Source organism: Lonchura striata, chromosome 7, assembly GCF_050655825.1.
Source record: "Lonchura striata isolate lonStrDom1 chromosome 7, ASM5065582v1, whole genome shotgun sequence".
NCBI lineage: Eukaryota > Metazoa > Chordata > Aves > Passeriformes > Estrildidae > Lonchura > Lonchura striata.
In genome coordinates, this window is record NC_140709.1 from 23242867 (window position 1) to 23258077 (window position 15211).

The 15211-nt window shown below is 35.1% G+C and overlaps 2 protein-coding genes across 56 annotated transcripts in view; both read right to left on the reverse strand.

Moving 5' to 3' along the window:
* Positions 1-5748, reverse strand: part of TTN (titin) — a 239181-nt gene extending 233433 nt beyond the window's left edge. For 48 of the 50 annotated variants that reach the window (XM_085584497.1, XM_085584508.1, XM_085584521.1 and 45 more), the window contains exons 1-2: positions 5510-5748; positions 3358-3461 (exon numbers count right to left, since the gene is read on the reverse strand). In XM_085584497.1, the coding sequence (XP_085440623.1) occupies positions 3358-3448 (91 nt within the window). In that variant the 5' untranslated portion in view covers positions 3449-3461; positions 5510-5748. The remainder of the gene's footprint in view (positions 1-3357; positions 3462-5509) is intronic. The other 2 variants (XM_085584507.1, XM_085584495.1) reach the window with 1 other exon arrangement.
* Positions 5749-5901: 153 nt separating this feature from the next.
* The window catches only part of CCDC141 (coiled-coil domain containing 141), a 67651-nt gene continuing 58341 nt past the window's right edge, over positions 5902-15211 (reverse strand). For 2 of the 6 annotated variants that reach the window (XM_085584526.1, XM_085584524.1), the window contains 4 exons: positions 13708-13862; positions 13488-13617; positions 13240-13405; positions 5902-12139 (listed from right to left, as the gene is read on the reverse strand). In XM_085584526.1, the coding sequence (XP_085440652.1) occupies positions 12085-12139; positions 13240-13405; positions 13488-13617; positions 13708-13862 (506 nt within the window). In that variant the 3' untranslated portion in view covers positions 5902-12084. Of the gene's footprint in view, positions 12140-13239; positions 13406-13487; positions 13863-15211 lie in introns of those variants that run through there. The other 4 variants (XM_085584525.1, XM_085584522.1, XM_085584523.1 and 1 more) reach the window with 3 other exon arrangements.

The window sequence follows — 15211 nt, forward strand, 5'->3', positions numbered from 1 at the left end:
GAGTGACTTAAATCCATTTGATGAATATGTAAAATTCTTATATGAACCACATAAGGAAAACAGGTAATTTAAGGAGACTTTTTCCAGCTCAAAGTCTGTCTTGTAGTTCTAGAACATAATTTCTTCAAAATTAAAACCTTCCCAAATTCACTTACTGTATATCTCTACTCAACCCAAATCACCAGTTGCACTGCATGGGGGCTGAGGAAAGAGATCTGAGACTGCATTTACAGCTGTATTAATTTTCCCAGTTCTAATGTGTGTTGTTTGGAAAATCCCAAGTGCACAGAATTCTTCTTCTTTTCTAGAGTATCCTTCCTATAAACTGAATAAATTATTAGGGAATTTGATGTGCAAGGAAAATGACTGTATGAGACTAAAGTGAAAGAGAAGCCGATATGTAGATTGAGGCTTCACTGCAGTCCCATCAGACTTGGTTAGGAAAGTTTAAAATCTTATTCACAGTAAGGCACTCATATTTAGAGAAATGTAAAACAGGAACACACACACACACAGAAGGAAAATGTGGACAGTTTTAGGAAGGATTAGAAATCGAAAGGGTAAAAGTACATTTAAGCATTGTCAATTTCACAGATAGAAATTATCAAACAAAAAGTCCTGATGGGATGGTATAATTCAATTTTGTGCTATTGGTGTAGGGCAACTTGGGCATTATCATCATAAACTTAGAGTATGCAGCAGACCCCAGTGATTTAATTCAGAACTATGGGTCTTCAATATTTGTGAAAATTAGGTTAAAAATGATTTAAGCTAGGCAGCCTCCCAAAAGATATCCTCAGCAGTGAATTTCTTGAAATATTGTCAGAAGTTCTATTTTCTTGAGGTGCTATTATATAATGATTAGCAAAAATGGGAGTTTCTGTGGCAGGTTGAAAAAGGCCTGCACTTTTAAAATTGAGTCTATTTTGATGTCTCAAATTGCTATGTACAAGGGATCCAAAGCTAGAAGCCATTTTAGAAATCTGAGCCCAAGTTTATATTAAAAACTCAACTCCACAAATGTACTAGCACCCTGCTAGTCCCAAGTCACAGGCTAGGTATGATCTAACTTAAATTACAGATCTATGTGCCTGGTATATGGAATAGGGTTTTACTTCTACGTGTCCCAAATACACTATGATTTGACTGTTACTGTTAGGACAATTGTTTTTCATTTTAAAACTGTCCTTAAGGTTTTTTGAACTTTAATACCAAAAAGAAGAAAATCGACCTGAAGTGCCTCAAATTCACCACTTAAGTAATTGAATTCATTAAGACTTTCCTTACAATGATGTGAGAGGGCTTGCCAACTTGTGTATGATCTATGTGCTGCTTTCAAAAACAAGCTCTATGAAAAGACTGTTTTGCACTGGGTAATACTTGAAAATACCAGTTCAAGGAAGGCAAGCAGAGCGCAGGTTAATTCCTTATGAAATAATTCAAACTCTATCAGTACTGTGGAGACATGAGCTTGGCACAGTTCTGATGCCAGCAAGACTTCTGACTTTCCTGTCTCATGACTCAGTCCCTGGTGACCCAGTAGGACTCTGCCTGTGACAGTGTCCTGGGTGCTCTGGCGTTTGCTGCTTTTAATAACAGGGCTTGTGTGTTCTGTGCTTTCTGTTACATGCTGGGTATATTCATATCATCCCTTTGTAATGTGACACTTAATTCACATTCTAATACAGCAGCACAGTTCATTTGTTCTAGTTTACCCACAGCAAAATTACATCTCAGGTGGTTGCTAAGCTCTTCTTGATACTCTTAGATTAACTGAGCTCTTCACACTTGTACTGTTGCTCTGTATTAATACTTGACCTGTATATAATGGACCAGTGTTATTAGAGATAGGGAAAAATTCTGATTTTTAAACACACAATAATTCATGACAAATAGAATGGGTAGACATTACAGCAGGATAAAGCTGGGTAGTCCTTTATTTATGCAATTAGTTATAGTAAAAACCTTTCCTGATTTTTATGCTGTAGAAAATTAAATGCCAAGCTACTGTCAGATCTTTCAAACCCAGAGGATGTTTTTAGGGCAGGAAGGATATACAATGTGAAAAATTCACAATGCAAAAAAAACCTAACAAGAGGTTGGCTCACAAGATATTTGAGACTAACATACAGATATGGCATATGCTATTAGAAATACTGCTGTATCTTCACTTAGTAAGAAATCAAGTTCCCCTCCCAAGTACTCCATAATATCACAAAATTAAATTAGCCAAAATCACACATTGAATAATAATAATAATAGCATCCTATCTTTTTATGATGCTATTTTGTAGGTATTCATTATAATAACAAGTATCATAAAAGCAGAAAAAAATTTCACAGACGATTTACAGTGTAGAGGCAAGAAGAGAAAAACAGGGCAATTAACTGAATAATGGCCAAATAATAGAACATGGCACAAAAAAATGTCACAGATGGAGACTGCAGAACATGTTCAAACACCTTGAGCTAGTGTTATGCAAAGGGACCAAGGGATGAAATACATGGACCATAGATGTCAGAGATCTTTATAGGTGCACAGATCATGTGTTTGCACCTGTCACAGAGCATCTGAGTAGTGCTTTATGGTATGTGGATCATCACACTGCTAATGCCTGTAAGACAATATAATTCCACCAGCAGGAACACGTGTCATTTCTCCTTAGTCACTGCCGAGGTCAGAGACACTCAGAGCAGGGTGTTGGGTCTCTGGTAATGCTATCTCAGAGGTTTGCTTGGTGTTTTGCACAAGATAGGGTGTTTAAGTAGTATTTAGACTGGAGAAATCAAGTATCCTTTAAATTGTGTGGTATCTTTAAATTGCACAGGCAACTTAAATTATATTAATCCAGCCTTGTGCTACCATCATGATCACCCTACACATCTATTTTTTAGCATACTAGGGTTTTCTGCCCTCTTCAGTGGCTAGTTGGGCCTAGATTTTGTGCTTTTAATCCCCCTCCTAGAACTCTGGAATTAGGTAAACTTAAGGGCACGCGAAACAGAAATACAGCATAGCTAGAGAAAAGCTTAATAAAAGGTCTTGGAGAAACTAGCATAAACCATACTTTTTGCACCCTGACTTCTAATTCTGCCCAGTTTTCATCCAAATGAGATTATTCTTTCTGCAGCCACATGAAGTTCCCTTATTAGCACAGTATGCATTTTTATGCATATACATTTAAAGGATCTGTTCAGCACTGTATGATAAGGATATATATCCATATTTCACCACTCATTTTTACCCATTCATACCAGATTACTATGAAAAGTGTCATCATTTTTCTTAGCATAAACATCAGGAAATAAATTAGTGCTAAACAATAACAAATCTTGGAAGAATGAATCAAAATCTTACCACTAATATGAGCCTCAAAGGTTGCGGCACTACCCTCCAGTGCCACAACACTTTGTAACGGCTGTGTAAATGTTGGTGCTTTCGTCGTCATCTTTACAGGCACTCTGCAAGCAAAAAAACCCATAATTACATTTCAATGGTGGAAATGTTGCTATATCCACACCCTTCTTGCAAGATTCTAAGAATATATATAACTATTCTCTGAAGAATTTACTTTTCTCCGTTTTAAATCAAAACAACTTGGTGAAATGAAAAGATTGTGGGTTTTGACAAATTTGTATAGCAAATTACACTTGGAACATGCTTGGCTGAATTGGATGGGAAACCATTATATTCAGTGGAGTTGTGCTTTGGCATTGCAAGTATGCAGCAGGAGACAAAAATTCTGCTTGACTCACTGTGTGACCTTCCACAGGTCATTCAGGCTGCCTCTCTTTGTCTACTAACTTGTTTTATCTGACAGGAAAAAATCACCCTGTATAATTAAAAAAAAATATTTTGCTGGTGCAAAATATTTTCATTCTCAAATGACAAGACAACTAAGTCACTAAGAAGCAGTTGAAAGAAATGTAGAAGTCTACAATGTATTTAGCTTAATAATGCAAATAATACATTATTAATAATAAATAATTATATTACTAAATGTTGCATTATTAATAATGCAATAATGCCAAAAGACTCTATTTTAAAAGCACTCTGTAAGTACTGGATAATTTCACTTTGCAGAAGCATGTTGGTATTAAAGATGCAGATAAAATGTTCCTCTTTCTTAGAGAGTATCTCAGTGGAATTTTGAATATGGGAGGACAGCCACCTTCGAAATGTGAGCTAGGAGATAAAGTAGCCACTGACACTGATGGCTTGAACAACTGCAAAGCCATGTGAAATCTGAAAGAAAGTTTGCTTTCTCTTGCTATGCCACAAGATCCTACTTTGAAATAACAGTGATGCTAGAAAAGTTTGTGTGTTGGTATTTTATATTTGCATGACCTATTTACTAACTGATGTTGAATTGTGCAGTTTTTAAAAAGGTGGCTGTTATCTTCTTAATATTATCATACATCCATTAATGTTACATTTTTTCTTGTTAAAAAATTTCACTCAGAACATATCTGGTATCAACAAACGGGTTAATCCCACAATACTTCATGACAAACTTACTCACATATTTACTTCCATTTACTTTTGCTCTTGTGCCTGATTTTGTGACAGTCCCAAGCTTAAATTAAAAATGAGAAAGTGAAGTTTTTTTCACTATGAGTCAAATTTATTCCACTTCTTACAGGGGTGAAAATTCTTCATTACATGGGTTCCTTCATACAAATAAGGGCCTGATGCATACATGTAATAAGAGTTTAAGGGCAGAACTGGGTATTGGATTGGGATTTTCAGGTTCAGTTATGACTATGTTTTGAAGCTCAGCTAAAATAAATGGGGATAATTTTGCAATATAATCAAACATTATGAAACCTCACATATATATATATATATATATATATATATATATATATATATAGGTAGTTTCCAGAAGAGATCAGATATAATTAAGAAGAATTTCCATTAAGATCCCACAAAGTTTCTATATTTCTTTGTCCAAGCAAATTCTGGTGATGAAGATCTGATCTTATAAGGCTTCTTGTATAATTAGAATTGAAAGTATGCATCTAAAATGTCATGTTCCAGAAATAACCTTCACAGCCATGAATGACAGCAGACAAGTGTTCCAGAGCTGCCGTGTAACTGATACCTTAGCAGTTGTTTTCCTTAAAAAGTCATCAGCACTTAGCTGATACCATGTGCATTTTATCAGAGCTATTCTTGGAGCTTCTCAGTTTATCTCTCAGCAGCATAACCTTGAACACTCCCAACAGAAAGGAGTTTTAAAGTCAAGCACATGTTTCCATGCACTTTTAAAATCTTAATTTATATGGTCTTTAGCAATGAAATACACTGGAAAAAACCCATTTTGCTGAGAGTTATCATAGCTTACTCCAGAAATTAAGGCTATAACCTTGACAGAGAATTTAAATGTTACATGTCTATACCCTGAAATCCACAACCCCCTGTGGGAAAATTTATAAATAATAGATTGTACCAGAATTATTAATGACTGATAAAACACTTATGACACCAGCAGAAAAATGCTACTAACCTGATCTCTCAAAGTGCCTGCAAGAGTGGGCTAAGCCCAACGAAATCTTCTTGAACGACGTCCTTATCCAGAGTAAGATTTTTTTAGACAATCCCAGCATGAGAATTGAAGAGCCTCTAATCATAAAAACAAAACTACACAGTCTTGACAGTGTAGTTTTGTTTTTTTGCAATCCCTACACCCGAGGCGAGGCGGGGAATGCACGACTGCTCAGAAGTGCTAACATAGTTGTTTCGCTTTATATACCCCAGCTCTGCTGACACGTCTGCCTCATCATGTCAGTGCCAGTTCTGATTGGTTTCCTGAAAGAAAGTTTCTTGTGAGAGGGGATTTACTCTCTGTAACCATACACCACCTGTTGGCTTTGATTGACAATGCTAATTTTGGAAGCACAAAAGGGATTCACTGAGGAAACCTCAGCCGTGCCAAAGCTTTTGATTTATAATTCAATTTAGTTTACCAAGTGCAGTTAACATTGCAAATTTCCTAATTCATAACCACAAAACAATGAAAACAATAAAAAGCATTTTAGCGGGGCATATGGACAAGTAAGATTCAGTCTTAATTTCTCTCATGATAAAACATCCAAGAAGCCACACCAAATGTATACGTCAATCACCAGGCTAAATAAGTTAGCTGAGCTCAGACAAGTGGCTGCACACTATTGGAATACACCATTTAAACTACCTTTTTTCCCATAACTTCAAATTCTAAAATTGTGTTTGGTAATATATAGATTTGTTTCTCTAGGGTTGTTTTTGTTTCCTTCAGAATTTTTCTGTTGGATGTTCCAAGCAGTTAAGCATAACAAACAGTAGCATACAATGTGGAGAAACACAAATTTTGTGAAAGTAAATTAACACAGACAAATACTGTCATTTTTAAGAAAGAAGATTTTAAGTCTAACAGCTTTTTTCTAGACCTGTGTAGGCCTTGTGCAGACCTTGGAGCATGGAACAGCAGACTGGTTTGTGAACTTCAGTAGCCCAGCTTTGTGACTATGCAGCTAATTGTGCCATTAGAGAGGTTGCTTCTGAGACAGACATCAGAGTTAGAAGACTACTCTTGTTTATGGCTGGAATGGGAGGTGTTTAGCCACCCCACCTCATCTGCCTGTTTCTGTTCCTGCCTATCTAGCAAACTCATTAAGCACATTACTGGCACATAAGACTACTTAAAATTGCTTGCTTAAAATCAAACATGTGCTCAGCTGGTTTGGTAAAATGAGGACTTCAGTCTGCAGTTACCAAGTTCCACGTTGAAAAGGTCCTCCCTGAGAGCACCCAGCCAAGTAAACACAGATTGGAATTTTGTGCCATCAGCTGCACTTGTATTTGGAAACAACCTGAAGGAAGAGTTGTGAGGAGAGTTTCACTGCTATGATTCCTTCGGGGGCATCCTAATATTATAGTTTGCAGATCTGAAGGAAATAAGAAACAACATATTGCTGCAATTTCATAAAATAACTTCAGAAATTTGAACTGAAAGTCAATTTATCCATCCCATAAGGTGGCAACTTCATGGCTACTTTTGGCATGCAGCAGTACCAGCAGCAACACAAACTGAAGGAACAGTCTCTACACTGGTACTACCTGAACTCTCACAATGGCTGAAAGTCAGAGTACTACAGCTCATTTTTAATTTCTTGTTGCAAATAGATTTCAGAGAGCCTAATCACTCTGTACAAGACAGTGCGACAGCAAATGCAACTCTATGCAATTAGGGGGAGTTCAAGCTAGCTTGTATTAAAAAAATGTATTAAAAATGTTCAAAGAAACTTGTGTAAAGGGTATGTCTATTTCTAAACAGACGCCTGCTAAATTAGAAAACAGTTGTTTTTCTCTGTAGTTAAACACTTAAATAGTGAAAATTCAAACTTGAAGAAAAACACAGGCTAGTATTTGTAAACTTAAAAAATGCAGCCAGCTTAATGATGATGTCTAAATCAAATAAAAAATTAAAAAGTTTAGGAACATATGATAATTTTTAAATGACAGAAATATCAAACCTGTCACTTTTGAAGTTTTGAGATGGTCAAGATGGTCAGAATTTCATGTTTCTATTTCCATCAAGTCAACAATGACTGATAAAAATCATAAGTTACAAGGGGAAAAATTTCCTGCATTTGAATACAAATATGTTGTATTTTAAAAAATAAGTTCCTTTTTTTTTTTAAACTTTTACATTTGCTTCTAATCATCTGTTTCCATTCCAACAAAAGTTTATACCTTCTCAATTTTTTGCTTTAAATACAGAAATGAAATTTCAGAACAATGGAATATTTTTCTTCTCTTCAAGGAAATATGAATTACTTATCCCATATGCCTTCTGTCACATTAATATCACGTGATTTCTACATGTTTAGTGTCACATAGTGTACCCACAAGAAAAATCAGAAGGATGACTTCAGTCTTAGTGTGTAGCATAACCTCTATATTGCCAATGTTTTGTACAATGTGGTACATTGTAGGCGACAACATATTTAAGGAGTAGCAGGTGATATTTAACACAGTGAAACATTGTGATGTGGACACCTGCAATCTCTGTGTGAATCACTTTGATTAATTATAATAACCCTAATAACTTGATCCATGGAGCTGCTTTAATAAGTCCCACATGATGATGCCTTGAAAGCTGAAAATTCTAGTCAGAGTTTAAAGAAAAAAGTATTTTTTTCTTGAACACTTAAAATTTCAAAGTGCCACCTAAGCAAGTTTTTACTGTGCTTTTTTGAGAGGAATTTCCTAATACTTAAAAAAAAATCCACTATCTTTGTCATTATTTGTCAAACACTACTAGTGTTGTACTACCAGTGTATTCTGCAGTAGCTGCACACCCAATGTAACATAAATCCTGATTTCTTGCCTGGTCCCTTAGTCTATCTAATTTGCAAACTGTGTAAAAAAACCAAGTACCTTTTCCATTCCCTTCTCTCCTTCCATTTTTGCTGTCTCCCTTACTTCTCACTTCCATTCATTCAAATGCAATATCTATTATCTCTCCTTTCATTTACTATTTTCATCTTACTCCCTCCTCGATCAACTCTGCGAACAAAGAGAGTCATGAAATAGAACTTCACATAAAACTTCTCACTGGAAAAATTATGTCCTACATCCTTATAGAACCAACAAAACAGAACCCAAAATATATTGATATATTATACTCTTGTTGAATTTCCAGTTTTCCAGATATACTTTAGAAAACAATTACTTTCCTTTCTCCCACCCACTTTCTTTAAGCTTAGAAATAACAATTCTAAATTGTTAAATCACTAAATCCTGACTTAAAATCAAATCACACTTCCACTACCCTTATCAACTTCTCTTTCCCTGCTAATACTACAAACAGTACTTTTTAAGAAAAATTTTAGAACCTTAAATACAGAACCTACAAATACAAATTGAATTGTATGCAGAAGAATATCCACGCTTGTGTGCTGCAACTGGCTTTTGAAAGGCTGCTGCCTTTAAGGTGCTTATGATTCTTATCTGAGCCACTGTAATTGAATATGCAAGATACATAAAACTTTTTCAAGGCAAACTAAAACCTGCTTGCAAAAAATTCTTTCTGAAGAAGGCACTTTCAGTTGCTTCCAACATAGCAAACAAAAGTAAGGCACTAAGGCACTAAGTGAGTTTTGCAATTAGTTTATCTGTTTCATATGGAAACAACTTACTGGAAACTGCACATTATCAGGATTCCTATTCACCACCTTCATGTTGATAGGGGTCACTTATATCATCTCCTTTGAAATACCTAAGGAGATCTATAGATGTCAATTTTGACAAATTTTCCTTGTATATTACTTCTTTATGTATCTTCCTCATATATTTACGCACATGGAACAAGGAAGAAAGAAAAACATTTGCCTTCTCAGCACTTCACTTTAGAGAGCAGGCCCTACTAACAAAACCTGCACCCAGAATAAAGAACATACTCATTAAGTGTTCCATTTTCTTCCACAAAACAGTAATTAACATTGTTGTACTAGGAATATATTTTGTCTAATATTGAGACATTAGAATTTAATGTCCTTAGCATTTAATAGATATGAGTCCTTAGCATTTAATAGATATTATATACACATATTTCATCAATTTTGGAAACATTTTAACAAATCTGTGGACATCTATGATTTGTAAAATGAAAAGAAACAGACTTACCATTTTTCATAATGGATCCATTCTCTGGGAACAGTTGAAGAAATAGCTGTGTTATTCATTGGCCAAAGAAAGTTGATAAATCTTTATTTATTTATAAACACCACTTTCTACTATTTTGTAAGAAAACCGTAAGTAAGAACAGATACACAGATTTCTGGTTTGCCCCATGTATTATTTAAATAAGCATTAAAACTTTTTTTTCCTGAGTTAGGTTTTGTGAATCAAGAGGAAAAACCCTCAAATATTAATCTTTTTATCATAGTCTAACAATCAAGGAAAAGCAAAAAGAACACAATATTTTAAATTTGATGAGCATCCAAGAAAAGCAAGCACTGAACTCTACACTTTCATTTTTGCAGGATCAATTTCTAAATAGGAAATCATATATGCCATACTAAAGGGTTCCAGCTGAGAAAAGAACATTCATTTAGGGAGTTTATAATTTGTGGCGAAGAAGGGGATGGACATCTGATATGGACTTTTTCAATCCTCTGAATGTAAGTACAGTTAGAAACAGTATTTTCTATGATATCTCTAAATCTAAATAACACACACAAACGAGGGGCTCAGTTGGGAAAGGCAATTACATAGGATCTGTAAGATGTTTGACACTTTTCTTCATTCCATTTTGGAGAAATCCGTGAGAGATACAGGGTAAATATGCAGAGCAAGTACTGCAGTCTGCTGCTACTATATTTATGTGCACATATACATAGCCTTGTGACTCTTCTGCGGGCAGGATGCCACTGACTTTTCCATAACGTCAAGCAAGTGATTTATGTGATCAGGTGAAGACATGTACATGATATTTTTTTCCAGCTCATTTCCTCTCTCTGCCTGTTCTTTAACTTGAAGATAAATTTAAGTTTCTGCTATCGAAACTGCATCTTGATGGAGAAAAATGTCTAATGTTTTAATATTATGATTGAAGCAATTCTTAAATATGTTATTTTGGCCCAGTTTTGCACAGATGACATCTGCTAGGATGAAGAACAAAAATGCAGCACTCCTTAAATCCCTATCTGCTCCCAGTGAGAAGTGTGAGGGTATTGCAGTGGTATGCAAAACCACAGCAGGTCTAATCATGCATGTATAGAATGACAGAATGCTGGACAACATGAAATTGTAAAGTACATGTGGAACCTGTGTGTATCTGTGGTGTTGGCTAAGCCGTTGAGGGCGCAATGAAGCAGAAGTCCTAGAAGTGTGAATCATTTCACAAAATTTTCCAAGGTAGGACTTTGAAAATCTGAATCAGGCAGATCAAGCTCAAGAACTGCTATTTGCAAGGGCAACTGTTTTGTTTACTGTTGTCGCAGCCAAACAGCCATCTAAAATGGAGCTTTTCCTGAACTACCTTTTTTTAAATGCCACAAGTGGATGACACTACAAAAGTCCTTGTCTTTCTTTACAAGAACCTTTGTGATAAATTGGAAAACACACCTAAACTCTGAATGCAAGAGATGGAGACAAAGCTAATGCTGTGTCATGCTAATGACTGGCCTAAAATCCAAAGATTCAGTTCCAGTTCAGGGCTTTTTTATTACCCTGAATAAACACTGTGGTTCTTAAGGAATTCTATTATTGAAGAGTCATTGTCTAAACTAAAAATGTGCTTTGAAGCTGGCACTAATATCACTTCATAGTCCACTCCTTTAAACTGCAATGGCAGGCACCAACTGGACATGGACTGTATTGTCACACTAATCTAGTCCTGAAAGCAGAAGCATTGCAGTGGAAGACTTCTCCATTATGCTAACTTAGAGGGACTTTCTCTTTCCTGAAGACTTTCCTGCTACTAAGCAAGCATTAGAAAAGATTTGCTAATATAAGTGACAACTCCTTTTGGTGGCTGACCTCCAAAATATGTCTCAAAGCTGTTAGAAATATGACAATTAACACTCTAATAAACTGAAGAATTCTGTAGTTAACAGATAATTTTGTTTTAAATCCTAATTATTATATTACCTAGTGGGAAGACCTATTGATATGAAATATGAAATTAATACCACTGATGGAATTTGTAGAATACAATAGTGGGTACTAGTGAATCACCAAGGAGATCTGCAATTTTTAAGGAGAATGTTTCTTTTCTTCATCATCGCCTTCTGTTAGATTTGTCCAACAATCCAGAGAAGACCCAAAAGAAATTATAAATCACTGCCTAATAAATGCTGTGCACAGGTGAATTTTAATAATGATTTATTTGTAAAGAAACAAAATAAAAATTTAGATATATATTGGATAGCACCCAAAATTCATCTGTTCCTCACCCATGGCCAATCTCTACTAATGGACACAGCAAACACCACAAACATGCTCAGGAATCAGGCATCTTGCTGTTCAGTCCATCTTCTGTTCCACTGCATCAGGCAGAAGAATGGGATCATGTCTGAAATTGAAGTGAATCTCTTATGGCCTGTCAAGTTCAAGATGCACTCCTTGAAACCAAAGTTTCTCTTTAAACCTGTTTGAAAAATGTCAGTTAATATTGCCCATATTTTTAATGGTGGCATAGACAGTTTTTTTGTGATCTAGTGAAAATAAAAGATTAGAGATGAAAAAAACCGTGATTACAGAGAGAATATAAAATATTCTAAATCTCATCTTACTGACCAGAATATACTATCTACAAACAACAGAAGATTAGAGAAAAAATTAGGATAAATCTAACCCATACAGTCTACATGTTTAAATCATACTGAATTCTCTGTGTGACTTACATAAAATTATGATGATTTTTCATGTCAGTTTTTACTTATGAATAACTGCCATAGCACAGTAATATGGAAAAAATCCCTGAACAAAATATGTGGGATCAATGCCATGAAGCCAAGTGTGCAGGCAGCTCACAAGGAAAAGGACAAAGCTTTTGAATCAACATGTGCAAAACCTTTCCTTTATGTTTACATGTTGTGCTAAATCTAGATAGATAAACCTTAGAAATTTAAAGACAAAAATGCTTTCTTCTTTATCAGAATCTTATATTCATTCTTATCAGAATTTTATATTAATGAGGCAAGAATTCATCCTGTGCTGAAAGTCACAGGGATTAGTGACTTCATGTATCTCATTTATTTAATCTGAAATTGCACAGTGGGAAGCATTGTTATTTTTAATCAATTAAGTAATAACAACAGTTCCTGTCTTATTAGGATTGCTACTTATTCTTCAGAATAACCTCGCTTATATATTCTGCTCATGAAACTTCAAATAACTGCATCAATTTGCACTTCTGTAGTACTTTGTGTTTTAAACTCTTCAATCTTACTTTAATATCTAGATTAAGATGACTAGATTTAAAAAAAAATTTCACTAAACATAAATACATAAATATACAATAAACATAAATACCTTGCACAGGCTCAATTTTCTAATGTATTACTAGTTATTTGATCTAAAAATTACGCATATTTTGATGAAGAATTAAGTGAAAAAGGGAGTCACGTATTATGCACATAACATAGAAATTCATAAATTAGGAAGAGTGATGTGTGCTTTTTAAATTAAGGTTGTTACAGTTGTTGCAGTAGAACAAGCTGCAGCATGGAGTAAGATGCAAGTTACCTTACTGGAGTACATTTAGCCACTGGCCTTTCTTCTCCCTCACATGGTGTGTTCTGGGCTTGTACTAGCTCTGCTGTGGTGACATTCACTTCTTCTGAAAAGTATCCATCTTCACATTCTGGTTTAGCCTGCATTACACTGGAAGTGTGCGGGGGTTTATTTTTCTCTGAAACAAAATACGTCCATTAGTTGCTCATGTAATAAGGCAAGAGAGTGCCAAAAAGCATGCAGCTGGCAGGAGGAATCACCTATCACCGTCACAAAAGCAGAACAGTGAGCCTTTCCAATTTCATTGCTGGCAACACAGATGTATTTCCCAGTATCAGCAAGGACTACATTTCTTTTTAAAAGGTAATAGGTATCTCCTAATTTCTCAGTCTGTAAAACAAGAGAATATACATAGGGGATAGTTAGCACCATAAAACAAATTTTTCTCCCAAGAAAAATTTCAAGAACATTAAAACATACACTGATATCTCCAGATACCACTTGGATGTCATCCTTTGTCCAGCAGACATGTGGTTTGGGCTTTCCATGTATAGTGCAATGCAAGATTAAATCTTCTCCTTCCTGCAGAGTTCTATGTCCAAACTTTTGTATGAAGTTTGGCTGTTTTCCTTGTACTTAAAAAAAAAAAAAAATAAAATCAGTATTAATTGTGTTTTAAAAGACAGCTAAAGCAACTGAAGAAAAGAATCTGTTCTGGCAAAGTTTATCACATTGGAAGACAAAGAGAGCCTTTACTGATGCCTGGAACTCAGAATAACTTGTTTGCAAGACAATTGTCATATATAATTTATCTAGCTAATATAACATTTGTTAAAAAACATGGATCTTAAGCACCCAAGAATTTCATGCATCAGCATAGTGGTATTAGTTCTGTGGAAGTGGTAAAGAATTATATTGTTTGGTACGATATTAAGCAAGTCTGTGTCAATTATTGCTTCAACGAAGGTGGAAGATTAATCATTCCACACAAATTTAAAGTGACAAAGTCATGAGAGCAAATTTTATAATTTAGTGCATTCTTGTACATCACATTTCTTCATTTCCCCCCCTCTATTATTTTAGTTTTAAAAAAGTTATTGTAAAGATTTAGAAAATTGGTATTTGCAACATATATGAAGGGCAGAATTATGCCTCTCTACAGCTTTGACCACATCATTATTTTCGCTGTCATTAATATTGAAACCATGTGTTACCACATCATCCAGTACAAATTTTGTTCAGATGAAGGATGGGCAAGTAATTTGTTTTTTATTGCAATACCTAAAGCACGTGAGATTTATTTTGTGCTAGCCTCATGCCAACTGTGGAAGGACAGGTGACACCTGAACCACTACAAGGACTGATCAATACAAATTAACCCATCAAAATTGAAGAGATTTTGATCATCAGCATCAGTTTGTACTGAATAAAAGCATTGCTTTCTGTGACATGTAACTTAATGACCTGTAAAGCTGGATTTATTGAATCATTGTATTACCACCTGAGGTTCCACTTATATTCCACCTATGAGGTTGCAGTAAAAAGAGAAGACAAGCTCAGAAGTGACTAAGTATTCTTGACACAGGGAATGTAAAGCAGAAGATAACACAAGAAGAACACACAAAGACACCCTACAATAAAAACTATCTTTTTGCATCTCTATCACATAAAGAATGTGTCCTCCTTCCTCTTTAGTATAAATTGTACTACATTTCCAAAATATTTGACAAAGGTTATCACTGGCCTTCTCCAAAATAGAAAGGTTTGGAACTGCCATGACACCATAACTCCAATGTTTAAGGATGAAAATTTTTTCTTTATGTTATTATGAAACAAATATCAACTTACTTCACACAGGTGCCCATCAACTTCTAGACCCAAATATATTGAGCCAAAGGCTATTTTTGCCAACTGTGGGCCTGCTGGCATCACGAGGCAGACATTTTGACCACTGTATTAATAAATTAGCTTCTTAAGTGAGCTC